Here is a 17,956-nt window from a genome sequence, read left to right as displayed (position 1 = left end):
ATGATAGGGCTCCCTGAACTGATCCCAGTTATGTCGTCACATCGATGTAACATCGAACTTTAGCGACTGATAGGGAACTTGAACTTTGACTCTCTGTTCATAGACATCCATTCCAGGGTCAGTACAGTGTGGCCGATGTAAAGATTCGCTTGTCACAGTAAGTGTTACACTATTATGCTCTTGTTTACATACTCCTTCATAGGGTAGTTTTAATATCCATATAAAATGTCTGTAGAACTTTAGTTTAATTAGTAATTTATGTTGAATATAAAAGGTAGACATCCAAAATGTTTCACTATAGTGAATATGAATATGCAGTGAAAGGTGTTCTCCCCACTTGAACTTTAAATTATTTTTAAATCAGTGATGTCCAGAGGGGATATTTGTTTTTAAATGACCCTACAAGTTCAAGAAATGACCCTAAAAGCAGAAACTCTTAATTTGGTTAAGGTATTTATCTGCAAAAATTATTTGGCAAAAAAGCCAAACTACAGATTTTATTTTACTGTGCAAAAAATAAAATGCATAGAAAAACAAAAATCTCACCGGAAAAAGCTTAATGTCAGGATTCCACCAGCTTCATCCACTCCTCTCATTCATTCACTCACTCCGCCCACTCGTTCATTTTCACCCGAATTCTAATCACCATCACCTGCACCCCATCATCACATCTCCGTTTATATTCAGCTCCCCTGCACTCACTCTTTGTCTGGTCTCGTCAATACATGCCTCACAAACTCTCTCATGCTACTTACCCGCTACTTACCTGCCTTCTACTGGACTTCATGCAACCCTTGCCCTCAGAACTCTTCCTCAGTCTTCAGCCATCCGTCTGCATCCGTCCCTGGGATCTTTCACCTGCATCTGCAAAAGAGACTCTTGTTAATCATCAGCTAAGTTACCATTCAAGTATCATCTGTCTATATACTCACCATATCTCCGACTGCTTCTGCAAAACCTGTAAAATAAAACTATATCACTTACCACCAGTCTGACTCCTGTTCCATCCATGACAGAAGACCAGACCAAACATGCAGAAACCAGCGGAGCCCGTGGAGAATCCATCACGCGATTCCTTCGCCGAACTCGTTCAGGCGATTCGCCAAGCACTACTTTCTTCACCACCTACCAATCCACCCTCCGTTTCTGAAGATGTCATCCACTCTGCACGCCAGCACTCACTTCTGCAAACACCCACTGCTTCGTCAGCTGCCTCTGCGAGTCCCATGGCCCGACCGGCGACATTCACCGGAGAGGCGGAGGACTACAGGGGTTTTCTACTTCAAACCTCACTATACTTCCAGATGCAAGCACACCAGTTTTCGAACGATTCAACCCGAGTGGCCTTTGTTATCTCCCTGTTATTCGGTCGAGCGCTCCAATGGGCACAATCTTTATGGAACTCTAATTCTCCTGTTGTGAAATCTTTATCGAACTTTGTGCAACATTTCAAGGAAGTGTTTGGTCAGACAGCGTCCGATATCTCTGTTCACGATCAGCTGTTCAATCTCCATCAGGGAAACTCTTCGGTGAGTAATTATTCACTTCCGTTTCGCACGTTGGCGGCATCGAGTGGCTGGAATGAAATCGCTCTGATAACTGCCTTCCGACATGGTCTCAACCCCTACATCCATCTGCTGAATGTGGAATTTGAAGACTCAATAGGAATTGAGAGTCTCATTCAGAGAACCATTTAGGTATCCCAACATTTGTCTGCCTGCAATAACCCTGCTCCCGCTGTATGTCCTCCGCCCTCGGCTCCATCAGGCGCTCCTCCAGCACTCGAGCCTATGCAAGTAGACTCCACTCATCTCTCTTCTACAGAGTGGCAGCGTCGCATTCAACAACACCTCTGCTTGTACTGTGGGGGTTATAAACATCTCATCAGCACCTGTCCGTTCGACCTCAACGCCCAGCGGTAAGAACAATTCAGATTCCTCCCAAGATTGCACCTTTGAATCGTACTACTGTCCATTTTATTAACCTCTCATGTATGTCTCAGCACAAGCCCTCCTCGACTCTGGTTCCGCGGGGAACTTCATATCCACGCAACTCCTACAGAAACTGAACATCCGTAAACGCCGAAACCCCGAAGATCTTCGAGTTCAAACTTTTCAAGGTAAACCGCTGGGTCGAGGTCGAATTCACTATTTCACCCCCACACTGAAGCTCTGCGTCAGCTGCCTTCACACTGAGAAAATTTCCTTTATGGTGCTGGAGGAGTCCCCTGCTGAGCTCATCCTGGGACGCCCTTGGATGGTCCAACACCAACCCACCATCGACTGGATGTCCGGGGAGGTCCCTCGTTGGGGTGAGAACTGTTTCCCTTCCTGTATATCGGCGGTTAAAAGAATTCAACAAAGTTCTTCATCTTCAGAGGGATGCCCAGAGTTTCCCGTTTGTTCCACGTCAATTGAGAGTCCTGAGATCAAACACCAGTTGGAGATTCCAGCGGAGTACAGGGCGTTCCAGGATGTGTTCAGCAAGCAGCTGGCAACCAAACTACCACCTCATCGACCATGGGACTGCGCCATCGACCTGCTACCTGGAGCCACTCTGTCTACAGGCTGTGTCTATCCTCTGTCCATCCCGGAGCAGAAGGCCATGGAGGAGTATGTGGAGGAAGCCCTTAAGCAAGAGTACATTCTTCCATCCACATCCCCTGCTGCTTCCAGCTTCTTCTTCGTGGCCTAGAAGGACGGAGGCTTGAGGCCGTGCATAGATTACCATCATCTCAACTCTCAAACTGTGAAATTTAGCTATCCCCTTCCTCTGGTCCCAGAAGCTTTGGAGCAGCTGCGTGGAGCACGCACCTTCTCAAAACTCGATTTACGCAGTGCGTATAACCTGATCCGAATTCGTCAAGGCGATGAGTGGAAGACGGCTTTCATCACGCCCTCCGGCCATTATGAATACCGAGTTATGCCCTTCGGATTGTCCAACGCTCCAGCCGTCTTCCAGGGATACATGAACGATGTTTTCAGAGAATATCTCAACAAATTTGTGGTTGTCTGACGATATTCTCATCTACTCTTCTTCCCTCGCTGAACATCAATGCCACGTCTCTCTTGTCCTGGAGAAACTGAGAGCTCATCAACTGTACCTCAAGCTGGAAAAATGTGAGTTTCACATCACTTCAGTTAAATTTCTGGGCTACGTCATTGACCAACTCGCAGTTCGGATGGACCAGAGGAAGGTGGAAGCTATTCGGAACTGGCCCCAGCCATCAACTGTAAAAGATCTTCAGCGATTCCTAGGATTCACCAATTTCTATCGAAGATTCATCAAGTACTACAGTCACATCAGTGCTCCTCTAACATCTTCTCTCCAAGGCCGGCCCAAGTCTCTGTCCTTATCTCCTGAAGCCACCGTCGCCTTTCAACACCTCAAGGATGCCTTTCAGACCACTCCAATCCTCAGACCACTCCAATCATCCAGATCCCGAGATTCCCTTTGTCGTTGAGGTAGACGCATCCTCTACCGGGGTTGGAGCGGTACTCTCCCAGCGGAAGGGTGATCCTCCTAAACTCCATCCATGTGCCTTCTTCTCTAAGAAGCTAGCCCCGGCGGAGCGGAACTACGATATCGGTAATCGTGAGCTGCTCGCCATCAAGTTGGCTTTAGAGGAGTGGAGGCATTGGCTGGAGGGAGCTAACCACCAATTTTACATCATCACGGATCATCGCAATTTAGAATACCTCAGAGAGGCTAAGAGACTTAACCCACGCCAAGCCCGATGGGCCCTCTTCTTTACCCGCTTTGATTTCCTCGTGTCTTACCGACCGGGCAGTAAGAATTGTAGAGCTGATGCTCTCTCCCGTATTCAATCCCTCAGCGACCGTGGTCTCATATTGGGGTGGACTTTATGACTGACCTGCCCCGATCCAGCAACCACACGTGCATCTTCGTTGTTGCGGATCGGTTTTCTAAGGCCTGCAAGCGGATTCTATTACCAGGACTTCCAACTGCTTTTGAGGCCGCGGAGGCCCTCTTCAATCATGTGTTTCGGAACTTCGGTATTCCCGAAGATATTGTCTCGGACAGAGGTCCGCAATTCATCTCTAGAGTGTGGCAAGCGTTCTTCAGACTCCTCAGGGTCACGGTCAGCTTGTCTTCTGGATACCACCCTCAGACTAATGGCCAGACTGAGCGGAAGATCCAGGAGATTGGACGGATGTGTCCTGGGTTTTCAACCTCCTCTCTTCCCTTGGTCGGGTGAGCCCTCAGAGGTTCCAGCTGTCGATTACTGGTTCCATCAGAGCGAGAGGGTATGGGACTTGGCTCACGTGCATCTCCAGCAGGCAGTGCGGAGGCATAAAGTTCAAAGAGATTGTCTGTGCTCGGAACCTCCGCAGTAGCAGCCAGGACAGAAGGTGTTGCTGTCAACCCGGGACATTCGCCTCCACCTGCCTTGCCGTAAGCTGAGTCCACGATACATTGGTCCATTCACCTTACAGAGGCAGCTGAACGACGTCACCTACAGACTCAACCTTCCTCCTCAATACCGGATCTCACCTTCCTTCCATGTGTCTCTGTTAAAACCCTTCACTGAACCTGTCACTCCTCCTTCCACAGAATCTGTTCCAGCCGACGTACCTCCTCCTCTGGTTCCCATCGTGGAAGAGCCCATCTACCAGGTCCGCACCATCTTGGACTCACGGCGTCGAAGTCCAAGGCTGGAGTACCTGGTCGACTGGGAGGACTATGGCCCAGAGGAGCGGTAGTGGGTTCCTCGCGAGGACATCTTGGATCCAGCCTTACTCACCCAGTTCCACGCCGACCATCCTGATCGCCCGGCTCCCAGGCCCCGGGGTAGACTTCGTCGCCGTCCTCGTCCCTCTTCTCAGTCGTCAAGAGCCGCCTCGGAGGAGGGGGGTACAGTCAGGATTCCACCAGCTTCCTCCACTCCTCTCACTCATTCACTCACTCCGCCCACTCGTTCATTATCACCCGAATTCTAATCACCTGCACCCCATCATCACATCTCACTTAATATGTAGCTCCCCTGCCCTCACTCTTTTCCTGGTCTCGTTAATACATGGTCAGGGAAAATTGACATTGACAGACACAAAAACTTAAAGGAATCATGGTGTTCATTTGTTTCTTTTAATGGCAGCAGTGAATATATTAACTGAACAATTATTTGAACTGTACATTAAACTAAACATTGGAAACATGTTAGAAAAAGAAACTCTGGTCGCGGGCGGTAATGTACTCACTCTGTGTGTGTGCGTTGCGGGAGAATAAAACGATTTGCGGTACTCCCGCAAACTAGAAATATCTATGAATAAAACATAAAAACTAATACATTTTTATTCATCTGTTGCAGAAAAGGAACAAGTACAACTAAAACAAAATGGAAACGATTTACAGGCCAGAGTTTCTGTTTATAACATGTTTCCAATGTTTAGTTTAATGTATTCACTGCTGCCATTAAAATAAACAAATGAACACCATGACTCCTTGACTCCTGTAGGCTGTAAAGCTAGTGGAAACACTGACAAGAAATGGTAAAATTGGGAGTTTTTGTGATAGCTCACTCCTGTTATTTCAGTTCAATGCAGAACAGCGAGCGTGGGAAGAAGATTGGGAATGCTGTGATGTCAACTAGCAGAAGTGTCGTACAAACAGGAAAGGCTGTCGGTAAGTTTAACAATAGATTCAGTAGTTCACTTGTTAATTCTTTCTTATTTCACATTAATATTATTTCCTATACAATCTGTTCCAGCAGTACAAAACAGCCACACTGTGCATGTTGTACATGCCATTTACAGTGCCTTGTGAAAGTATTCACACCTTGCATTTTCCCCCCACAATTTCCATGTTGCAATCTTATGATAAAATGGTTTCCCTTTCGTGGGAACCCCTACGTCTCGTCGGAGGAGTTTCTAACGAATTGGGATCATTCTAGAAAGACCAATTGCCTTCGAGTGAACTTAAACGAGCCAATAAATATTGGCATGCAAGATTTGCATTCCGCGCGCTGCCTACCAGTGCGGGTATAAAGCGGAAACAAGCGCACACACATTTGCTTTTTGCTTCGGAGCCGACTGAGTGAATGAGTTTCGAGAAAGTGTTTTCTCCGCGCTCAACGAGTCTGCTCTTTTCCTGGATCTCTCTGTGTTGGTGTGACGGCGTTTCAGTGATCTTCACAAGCTCCCAGCTGCCAGTTGTGATTGCACACGATCTACATCTTTCAAAAGAGCTGTTTTCATAGCTGGTATTCGTTTGACTGCACACAGCGGGCTTGCAGTTTCCCCGCTGTGTTGCCGCGTTTATCACTGTGTGCTTCAGCACAATAAGAGAGCATTCTCTAAAAGAGTAACACGGGTGAAGATCGCTTCCTTTTCAAGATGATGTTTCATCTGTATGTTTCTGGATGCGGTCAATATCTGTCGCCGGTTGATGGTCACGATCGCTGTCTCTCGTGCTTGGGCCTTGCGCACGCTGAGACAGCGTTCGTGAATGAGTCATGTTCTCACTGCAGGAACATGACCGTCGCAATGCTTAGATCAAGACTGCGATCCCTCTAACGAGGGGGAGTCCCTTTGGAGATTCCCCGGTCTAGTTCTTTTTCTGGTTCACTTCAGAAAAAGTCTACTTCGGCTAATCCCATTGGTGGTCTGAGGATTACAGTGAGGAATGTCCAGCCGGGTGAAAGACCCCCGCAGGCTCCTTACTCCTCTGCATCGGTGCCATTGGAGCCTCCGGAGGAGTGCTTGACCATCACGTGTGGTCCCAGTAATTTCCTTCAGGGCTCCGCCGGAGGACCAGATGTCGATCGCTGCATCGGATGGAAGAGCGTTCATACTCTGGAGATGACGACCCGACTGCATTGCCCCCTTCGGGTGTGGTAACGTTAGCCGAGCCGGATCCGGAAATGGCCGCTATGCTTTCCCAGGCGCCCGCGAGTGTCGGCCTCGAGTGGAACCCTCCACCGCGTCCCGAACCCCCGCGACTCGACGATTGGTATATCGGGGCGGCTCGTGCTGGTTCTCAGCGCCCCGCCCTGGTTCCTTTCTTTCCGGAAGTGCATGACGAGGTGACGAAATCGTGGATGGCCCCTCTGGCGGCCAGACACAGGGCAACTCCCTCCTCCTCCCTCACCACTCTCGATGTCCTCAGACCGCGTCCACCTGGCGGGGTAACCCTGCGCTCCCCTCCCGCGCATGTAGGTTCTCTTCCAGTCTGACTTGGAAGGCTTACAGTGCGTGTGGAGAAGCTACTTCTGCCCTGCATGCCATGGCGCTTCTCCAGGTCCACCAGGCCGAAGCGCTTTCTGACATGCAGGAGGGTGGTACCAACCCAGGGGTGCTCCAAGAGCTGCGTGCGGTGACAGACCTCGCCCTCCGGGCGACGAAAGTTACCGCACATTCCCTGGGCCGGGCGATGTCCACGCTGGTGGTCCAGGAGCAACATCTCTGGCTCACCATGGCTGATATGCGCGAGTTGGACAAGTCTAGGTTCCTGAACTCCCCCATATCCCAGAGTGGTCTCTTCGGCCGCGGTGGAGAGCTATGCCTAACAGTTCTCCGCCGCCCAGAAGCAGTTGGAGGTCTGAAAATGCCCCGTTCCCGTCGGCTGCGCCTCCGGCTGCTCGTCGCTGAGGGCGCCCTCCTGCCGCCGCCTTCTCCCCTCAATGCAGTGGGGTGTCGGCCGCTAATGAGGTGCCCAGCCCGCTCGGGATTCGTCTAAGCCCTCCGGCAAGAGGAGTGGTAAGCAACCCTGAGACAGCGACCCAGGGGCAGCCGAGGTCGCCCAAGTGCCTCGCCGCTCCCAGTCTCACCATCCATGAGAGTCAGAATGACAGTGTGCGCCGCCACGTTGCCTCGCCGCTCTCATTCCCCTCACCCCAGCGCTCAGACGCCAGTGACACATGTATTCCAGTGCCTCCCTTCGGGCGGGCAGGGGCTTCTGCAGCGTTCCCTCCCACAGGGTGGGCACGCTTTCCCAGTGTTATCCATATCCACTGAGAGGGTCTTGCAGAACAGCAGTGTGATTCTTCCTAGCTAGCTCCTGCCAAAGACGATAAGAAACTGCTCCGGCGGGGAGCTTAGCAGGGCGCTGAAAGGGGCCAGTACCATGGCGTTTTGTTAGGGATCCCAATTCGTTGGAAACTCCTCCGACGAGACGTAGGTGTTCCCACGAAAGGGAACGTCTCGTATACATATGTAATCCTCGTTCCCTACTCAGGACGTCTCGTCCCGTCGTCATGCTGCTGTACCTTCGCGGAGGACTGGACACCGTCCGGCTCCTCAGCGAAAAGCAAATGTGTATGTGCTTGCTTCCGCTTTATACCAGCACTGGTAGGCGGCGCGCGGAATGCAAATCTTGCATGCCAATATGTATTAGCTTGTTTTAGTTCACTCAAAGGCAATTGGTCTCGCTAGCGTGATCCCAATTCGTTGGAAACTCTTCCAACAAGACGTCTCCGTTCCCTACTCAGGGAACGAGGGTTACATACGTAACCAAACGTTTTTTGTTGTTGTTCTTTTTTTACATCAATCTGCACTTCACAGCACATAATGACAAAGCAAAAAACACATTTGGGAAAACGTATTGCAAATTTATTAAAAAGCAAAAACTTAAATGATTACAACCCTTAACTCAGTGCTTAGTTGAAGCACCCAAACTTTGCACATCTTAATTGGGACCATCAGTGAACAGCCATTTTTAGGTCTTAGGTTTAACCCTCTGGGGTCTAATGTGTTTTCTGGGACCTGGAGGTGTTCTGACATGCTCTGACATTTGTGCTTTTTTCAGTTGCTTATAAAAATATTAATGGCAAAGTTGTCATTACACTCTATTTAGCAATAAACAGGGCTACCATAATATGTGAGCAACATGTATGTAAATGTTTGTATTTTTGAGAGAATATTGTTTATTGAAAAAACTAAAACTTGAAGTTTCTGAAATAAGGCCACAAAACACATACTAAATATGTGTCCACAAGACTTTTGACTAATGGATGTTCTCGCCTAGAATTTTTACTTCAAAATGATCTGAAAATCATTCTGCCAAATCATTCACATAAAACAATACATTGATTTAAATTTTGTAAAACACATTTTGTTTGGAAAGGCAATATGCGAAAGCGGCGTGACTCGTGAATAATGGTCTGATTTACACCTGAGATGACAAAAGACCTGCTTAATGAGCCTGTATAATGAGCCTTTCACACAGAGGTGTGTCACTGAGCCACAAGAAAGAATACAAGGACAAAGGGAAAAAAAAAAAAAAAATATATATATATATATATATATATATATATATATATATATATATATATATATATATATCCTAGAAAATTGGTTCACAGTTGGAAACATCTAGAAAAAAATAGTATTTTTCCACTTGTATTTTTGCTTGCAAATTGTATAATATCCAAGGTGATCATTTCTAGTAATTGTGTAGTCAATTCTCATACTGTATTTTCAGAAAGTTTTGGATATGTATCCTCTCCCCAAATTTGTCACTAATAAAACACAATAAAAATAATTTGAAGAGAAGGCTCATATTGACCTTTTAAGATTTTGTTTACATCTACCTTGTACATAGATTCTTTGCAATTTTATTAAAAAGGTTACAATTACAGCAACAATTAAAATAACAATATTTCAAGTGTAATATTTCTTTGTAAAAACTAAAGTATACATTTTATCATACGTATTTCAAAGTTAAGGATTCATTAGTTTGAATAAAGCCTACATTGGAACAAACATTATAATAACATCTTCGTTGATGACTTTATTTTTGACAAAACAAACATAGCCTAATATATTTAACATTTGAGCAGAAATTGGTGAACAAAAGATTATTTGATGTGGCAGTAAGTTAGTCTAATTTACAGTAAAAACCTTATAATCTATCCAAAACTAGTCAACGAAATGTTGTCTTTCATATTTTGTCTGTAACATAGGCATATCGTTTGTTGTTTTTATGATACCATATATTAGGGCATATAAATATTAATTTGCAGTTTAATACGTTGCTTATACAAAGACATTTTATTTCAACATATTTCAGTCGATTTTCACTCATCTCAGTATAGCAATATAGTTTAGTAAAAGCTGTTCAGTTCATTCATTCACACACAGACGCGATTCATATTTAAACAGTCTTTTTGCGGTTTACATACACTAGGATATCGCGATTAGAAAAAAAAAAAAAAAACTACTTCTCAGACGGATCCGTTGCTCCTCAAAATGAATTTAAACCAGCACTTCTGAGGTAAATTTCCCAGGATTATTCCTCACAGCCTTGCAAGACAACGTACAGTACTGTAATCTGAATAAATTTGGTGTGCTGATCTCATCTGATGGGCGTTTACAGATCATTGTTACAGATCATGTTGCTTCAGATCATTTGCATTTGAATAGCGCACGCTCTCCGTGGGCGTGTCAAATTAAAAGATAATGTGATTAAATGAGAGCGACTGACATCTCTCTCTTTTCATATAGATTACATAAACAGAGAATATTTGTTTTTGGTATGAATTAGATCATTTAAAAGTACAAACCTTAAACGATTATAAAGATATATTCCTCATGCCTGGGTGAATAGCAGTCGCTGAGTTTTGTTTAAGTTTAGAGACGTGTTCAAAAAAAAAAAGCTCACTGTGACGGAGAGCCAGAAAGCACACCCTGTTTATTTTCTTTATTTTACAAAAGCACAATATTTTATTTTGATGGTAATTGGACACATAAAAAAGTAGACATTTAACAGTTAATTTTTTCATATTTCTTAAGTCTGTATGACCAAAAATGACAGAGTATTTTAGGTTTATTTTGCTGCTATGTGAAAAAAATCGAGCAAAATGCGCCGGCGCGTTTTCAGACCCCAGAGGGTTTATTGGGTTCACCTTCAGGATATGGCTGAGCCACTCAAGAACATTCACCCCCGGTTTAACTGAACTGTCCTTCTGTAAGCTTCTCCCATCTCTAGATATATGAGTTCAGCCAGAATTAGGGCTGCACGATGTAGGGAAATTCGATTTAAAAAAAAATTATATAATAAATATATATATATTATTTTTATAGAAATCTTTGACAATATTTTCTTAATTTTTTGTCAGGAAATCTAAAAAAAAAAAAAAAAACTTCTGTAAACCTCTACACTAGAAAAAATGTAATGATTTGCATATGTCTAAATTCACATACATTTCTTTAGAGAGAAGTACTATTTTTCCTATTTTCACCCAAAATAGGGCGATGTGATTGTGAGCATTATTGAGTACACACATGTAATGTAATGTCTGTTTCATTCATGCTGGAAGCTGGAGGGTGCCCTGATGCAGAAAGTCCACAAGTGAGACTCCTAGAAGTCATACAACTTATGAGGTTTCAGGAAATACTTTATATGGACAGAGTCATGCAGATATCGCTGGAGCAGCAGCTGAATAAAACGGAGATAGAGACGTATTGAACAATGAAATAACAATAAACAATACAATTGCGTCAATATATGGTTTATCTTTGTTCTTCAAGCCATCCTGGGTATTTTCATAAGAATAAAATATATTTATAATGCAATGCTAATCAACATGGCCTTTATCACTGTAGAATACTACTAAATAATATTATTTCTGTCTCTATCTGTGATATGAAGTCACATCAGATCACAAAAGGAAGTTATTTAAAATACTTGACTGATGTTATAAAGTGTGTGGAGTAAAAGTGTCATTAAATCAAAGAGTATAGAAGTACCTAGAGGTGAAACTCAATAGAACGTTCCATTGCAACAAACGCACCCATGCGCAGAGCTGCAGGTCCGCCATCTTGGACTGAACGCAACACAGCTGTCATAGAGTTGAACGATAACGGTTCCAATTCAAAAGCGGTTAAGGGAACTAAATAGTAGTTTCTAGTTTTTAATATCTCTATAGCCTAAACTAAAACTGCGTGTTGAATAATGTACAACAAAATAATGCTTATGGATCGATTTATAATTAAACAATTTCGTCATAGAGCATGAAGCTGTCAAATAGGCAGCACAGTTTTCATACACAGCACAATTTTACAACACCAGTAACAATAGCCCATGTTTCTCATGAAATGATTGAAAAATTCCTTGAAAAAGCCAAAACACAATTAACAGTGAGTAGGTAAAAGGGACAACACATTTGTCAAGAGAGAATATTTAATAATAATAGAAGATCATCACAAAACGAACAGTAATAAAATTGGTGATGGTAAGTAGATCACCACATTCTTTCTGCCTGCATTACACACAACAAATCAAACATTTTGCAAGTAAAGTGCATACATTTACTACAAATAGAATGACAATGGTAAGTATATTAGTATATAGTATATTTTGTACAACATGTTACATTTGATACAGAAAGAGAGAGTCAATGTACAGATTTACAGATGACTTAGCTTTAAAAAATTTCTGTTGCGCTTCTGTTTGGGTTGTGAGAGTTGTCGATTTTGGGTCCGTAATATATGATGGATTCTGACCCTATTGAATATTTTCTCCATGTATACAAGAGTGTTTTTGCACTTTTCCTCGTCACACACAACTTCCCTGCACTCACTGTTGTACACCTCCATGCCGCTATTTGCGTATGGAGACGTACGTACGCTGCTCACTTTAACGTTAATGAAAACCTTTTCTACTTTACCTCTCTGGATCTTTGGGGAATCTATGAAATGCTAGTTGACTGGTTGTACACTGGTAGTTGTTGCAGTTGATGGCAGAACACGGTTTTCTTTGTTTCCAATTATTTCCAGACATAATGCTGTACAGTTGTGCTAACTGTAAACCGTTGGTTCAGTCCAAAATGGTGACAGCGTGACAGCAGCGCCATCTAGCGATTGCTGTCAAAACGATTTTATTATAGCACTAAGCTAAATCGCTATTTCGATTTTATTTTGGTTAAATTGTGCAACCCTATCCAGAATGACCATTAGGTTCTTGGTCACCTCTCTTTCCAAGGCCCATCTTTCCCTATTGTTCAGTTTGGCTGAAAGCCCAAATTTGGAAGAGTACTGGTTGTTCCAGACTTCTTCCATTAAAAATTATGGAAGCCACTGTGCTCTCTTCAATGCAGCGGAAACGTTTTTTAGTAACCTTCCCCAGATCATTGCCTCGACACATTCCTGTCTATGTGCTCTAGACGCAGTTCTTTTGACCTCGTGGCTTAGTTTTTGCTCTGATATATGCATTTTCATCTGTTAGACCTGATTAGTGTCAGCATGGTTTGCAAATACTCCCAAAGAAGACGGAGTACCAATGAGCAGTCTTTATTATTAACCCACAACAGGAAAAAGCAAAACCATATAATCCATAAACGAGAAATGACAAAACATAACTGGGGCTATCCGCCGTATTTTTTAATGTGGAAGTAAGCTCTTTTCTGTGGATGTGCGAGACCTCCAATTCATTAGCTGCTATAGGGAAGTAACGAGAAGATTAACAAAGTGCAGTAAACTTTTAAACTATTTGCACTACAAACCAATGTGTTTATAATTATGACAGTACATTAAAATAATATGGTAAGAAATACAAGTTCTCAGTATCAATCAGCATAACGAGCTGTTTCGTACAGCTAAAAATAATTGTAAGCAGATGACACCGAAAGCCAGACATGACCGCAGGACCGGGAGGCCAAGCTTGAGTCGCTGGGAACCATCTCACAAGGCCTAGCTGGTGGTGGGGAAACGAGGCAGAGCTGGAGGGAGTCAGCGTGAGGGCAGAGCCGAGGAGCTGAGAAACACCAGCAGAGAGAAAAGAACAAGGGTGTCAGACTGGACCAACAAAGGAGCTAGGATCATAGAAGGACTCCAGGCAGAACCAGACCGTCCAAATTGCCGTGCAGGACCAGCTGAGAAGAAGCAAGTTCGAGGGTGGGGACAAGGGTGTGACCTGCATCCGTGGACCACAAATCAATAAAGTAATGATCCTTCCCTGGCTCTGAGATTGACTGGGCCACAAGCTCTGATTACTGGATAGACGTAGGCTCTAGCCCCGGGACGGAAATGGTTGCCGGTTCTTGCTTCAGGATGGAAATAGTGGCTGAGACTGACTCCATAGCAAGAGTAGGCACTAGTGTGGGGTCCGTGGAAGACTTGTGTGTTGTCTCTGGGTCCGTGGTGGGCCCGCGGGGCTGACGGCGCTCTTCCTTCTCTGCCTCACAGATGCTGAAGGGATTATTATGTAGGATTACCCACTCTACATATCTAGCAAACATCCCTCAAGGACCTTCTCCAGGCAGGTGTGCCTTGGACCGCTCGTTGAAACTGGTATTAAAAAACACGCAGAGGATACAGTCTGGATAGTGTGTTAGGCACACCAGGTCTACAGAAAATCCCTTGTGTTGTCCATGAGGAAACGATCCTCTCGGTCGAAGAGTAGGAGGCAAGAGGCCGTTAAGTCTATCTTTATATTATGTCTTTGTGGGCGAGACATGCAAGTGTCAAACTTAGTCTCATTATTTGATACATTAAAGCTGCAGACAGTAGTTTTTCCTCTTTGTCGCCATCTCTGTTAGAAATCTGCAATTGCAGTTTTTCGCAGAATGATCGGCTTTACGTGGGTTGTGCCTCGGCACTGCACAGCTCGGATGAATCCGATGTTTTGAGGAGAATGTGCGGCTGTCAGTCGGTGTGGATACTGTCATTCGCAATCACAGATTATACTTTTTGGAAGTATGACCAACATAAGAATTTTCACTTGAAAATGTCCTCTGAACAAGTAACATCCACTTTTGTTCTGACCAACTAAGGGGAAAAAAGCATTGCAGTAAATTGCCTTGATTAAATCTAACGATCGCTTATCGTATCACGTCACACCGTGCAAATTATACTTTGTTCTCAAATTGTTAATATTAACAACATCAGCATTGCATGACTACATTTAATGCTCTTCCGATATTATCCTTGTTTTTGCATGGGCTGGTTCCAGTCTCTTTTTTTCTGTAGCCACTCTGAAGTCTTTTGCATTTTACAGTTGGTGAGTCTCCAGTTGTCACTGGTGATTGTCGTTTGAACCTTTCTGGATCCGCCATCAAATTGATAAGTTTATATCAAGTGCTGTGAGAAAAGGCTATAAATCTCCAGCTCCAACATCCTCACCCTCGTAGCCTACTAGCCGAGACTCTTCTTTATGTGGACAGATGTGACGTAATGACTCAAAGACATGCTCGAATTTCCCACGGATATCCACCAGTACCACTGGAATTAAAAACATTATTACAAGCTTACCGTTTTGAATTCAGCTAAGGCAAGCAGAGAGTTTTGAACACTGTCTGGTTATGTACTTGCTCAAAAAAAAAAAAATGTAACCCCAAAAAGTTACGGGCGGGTATTATACCTACAGCTTTAGGTATCCCTACCTCTTTTAAGAAGGGTGAGTTAGAACTAAAAACTGATGGTTTGCTCAAGGCTGTTGATAATACTCTGATAATCTTCACTGTAATAAAATGAAGTATAACATTAAACACAACCCTGTCTCTTTTTGTTAAATGTTAGTTTTAATGATCAATAATAGCCATTATAAAAGTTGAGTAAAAGGTGTAAGCTATACAATAAGAAATAAAGGCAAGCAAACAATTCAGTCAAACATACAAAGTCAGCGCTCTAGTAGGCTACAACGGTACATTTAAATAGCCTAAATATATAAAATTATGAAACTTCTCTTTGCCCTCAGCCAAAACAATTTGACAGGGAACAAATGATAGATTCATGAGACCAAAGATCACCCGTTAGATATACACAACACAAATTATATCTCATGTTTATCCACTAAAGAGACATCGGAGCCAGCGGCAAACGTCAGAAGCACTAGCTGAGGAAAGGATATTCTCGGTGGGGTACATGAGCGCTGAGTGCCTGGTAATCGCCTGGATCTCATAACTCCAAAAACGTCAGATACAATTTTCAAAAAGGTGTTATCTTTCTAAATAAACCACAGATTTGAGTTTTAAACTATTACATTCTTGCCTGGAAAAACTCTTAAAACTACATTTTGTGACAAACAATAAGCAATAACAGTGTCACAAAACAATAACAAGATGCATTCTGGGATACCTGACTGACTCAAGTCCGCACAAGTCACCTCTCGATGCATCTTTGATAAAAGGGGCAGATCAAGAACACATCTGAGGATTTGAACTGGAGTTGGCTAGATTTGAACTTTGAATTGAAAGAGTACTTGGGCAGCGACTGATGACATTTCACAAGAAAACGAGTACAGACAAAAACGCATATTGAGAAACGGTTCGAAACTAAATAGAGCGGAGAAACATGAACTAAAGGAAACCGAACAAAATGTCACAACAAAATTCCACATAACAGAACATAATCATGACATTTAAGCATGTGTGTGTCTTTTTCAAATCATGTCCAATTAATAGAATTTGTCTCAGGTTAACTCCAGTCAAAGTTTGCAATGGAATTATTTTGGTTTTTTAAATACATTTGCTAAGTTATCACTAATCTGGTGTTTGCTTTGTCATTATGGGGTATGGAGCGTATATTGATATGAAAAACAAAATTATGATTTAAAGCATTTTAACAAGGTTGCAAAATGACAAAAATAAAAAAATGAATACTTTCGCACGGTGCTGAAACAAGGAAAAGGAAAATTTTAACGTATAAGAATCTGATGCTTTATAGATGTGCTATATAATGGCGCTTTTCCACTACACAGTACCAGCTCGCCTCAGCTCGACTCGACTCGCCTTTGTTTGGTTTTCCACTGCGTAAAAGTTGTACCTGTACCTGCTTTCGGGTACTTTTTTTCGGTTTCCTGCGGCGTCGCTATGGCGACCAGGTACTATTGGGGAGGTGCTATCTGCAATGGAAAACGGAGCGAAAAGCGAGACGAGGCGAGGCGAGTCGAGTCGAGTTGAGCTGGTACTGGTAATGGAAAAGCGCCATAACAGGTCTTGGCTCATACTAGTTGTGATCCTAGAACGTTAAGTAATTATTGGTTTAATGGTTTTATTTATTTTTGAGCACCATGTTTTGTAGCTCCTGCAATTATTTCTTGCTTGGCTTAAATGGATTGTTATTATTTTAGGTCAGTCTGTAGGTGGAGCTTTGACCGTCGCTAAATCAGCCATGTCGTCCTGGTTCTCCATGCTGGCTCAGCCGACCGCAGCAGTCAGTGCATCTCCACAGTCTACGGACTGACGTCTACTTCTAAGCACTAAAGAGAAGACAATACTGCAGACATTGCACACATCTCTATTTTTAGGAAATTTAACAATGAAGATTTTTATAGAGAAAGAGAAAATGTAAAATTAAAAGAGGATTACAGCAGCTTGATTTTAGATTTAGTACTCATTGTAGTAGTTTAATGGTAATAAATACTGTAATAAAAGCATTTACCTCTGACAAAATACACAATTTGCAGGTGTTCCGTTTGGGATTCTTAATGGTTATGGGACTGGGAAGTTATGGGAAGTCATAAAACCTGTCTATTCTTAGAAATGTTTTTATAGGTATTTTTCCTACAAATATCACACTGATTATCTCTAATGGCAAATGAAAAATAAACATTATGGTCACAATCGGCTTATGTTATTTAAAGCTGTCGCTGTCCACTTTTCTCACAAATAAAGAAACAGTGATGCTATAGAGTCCGTGCATAAATTGGAGCTACATATTGTTTAGACCAGTCCTATAATGCAATAAAGAGAATTCTATTTAACAAATTTGCACAAATCTTTGTAGTTTTCATTTATTGATGAAAATGACCCAGGAGTTACATTGTCCTAACCAGAAGATATGTGATAAGATTCCCGTGACAAGCAATTTATCTGTCCCCACCCGTGGTCCACACCACACTCCACACAACAAAATCATTAAAAAAAATCACAGCCAATCAGAACAATGTGAGGACGGGCTCTCTCTGCAAGCACACTGTAATAGATAAGTACATTGTCAAATTCATAAATATTGAACTACTTTATCATTATTAAAATGCATACTGACTGAAACAATATTTT

At 43.2% G+C, this 17,956-nt stretch overlaps 1 protein-coding gene across 2 annotated transcripts in view; it reads left to right on the top strand.

Moving 5' to 3' along the window:
* avl9 (AVL9 homolog (S. cerevisiase)) overlaps positions 1-17,662 on the top strand; it is a 101,240-nt gene extending 83,578 nt beyond the window's left edge. The window contains exons 14-16 of one of the 2 annotated variants that reach the window (XM_077205884.1): positions 104-157; positions 5,555-5,643; positions 17,026-17,662. In XM_077205884.1, coding sequence (XP_077061999.1) covers positions 104-157; positions 5,555-5,643; positions 17,026-17,138 — 256 coding nt within the window. In that variant the 3' untranslated portion in view covers positions 17,139-17,662. The remainder of the gene's footprint in view (positions 1-103; positions 158-5,554; positions 5,644-17,025) is intronic. The other variant, XM_077205885.1, reaches the window with a different exon arrangement.
* Positions 17,663-17,956: the final 294 nt, after the last annotated feature.

The sequence above is a fragment of the Siphateles boraxobius genome, unplaced genomic scaffold, assembly GCF_051911475.1.
Source record: "Siphateles boraxobius isolate OS27281-9 unplaced genomic scaffold, OSU_SipBor_1 55, whole genome shotgun sequence".
Taxonomy (NCBI): Eukaryota; Metazoa; Chordata; class Actinopteri; order Cypriniformes; family Leuciscidae; genus Siphateles; species Siphateles boraxobius.
Note: the sequence above shows the minus strand (reverse complement) of the source record. Positions and strands in the feature narration are given on the sequence as shown.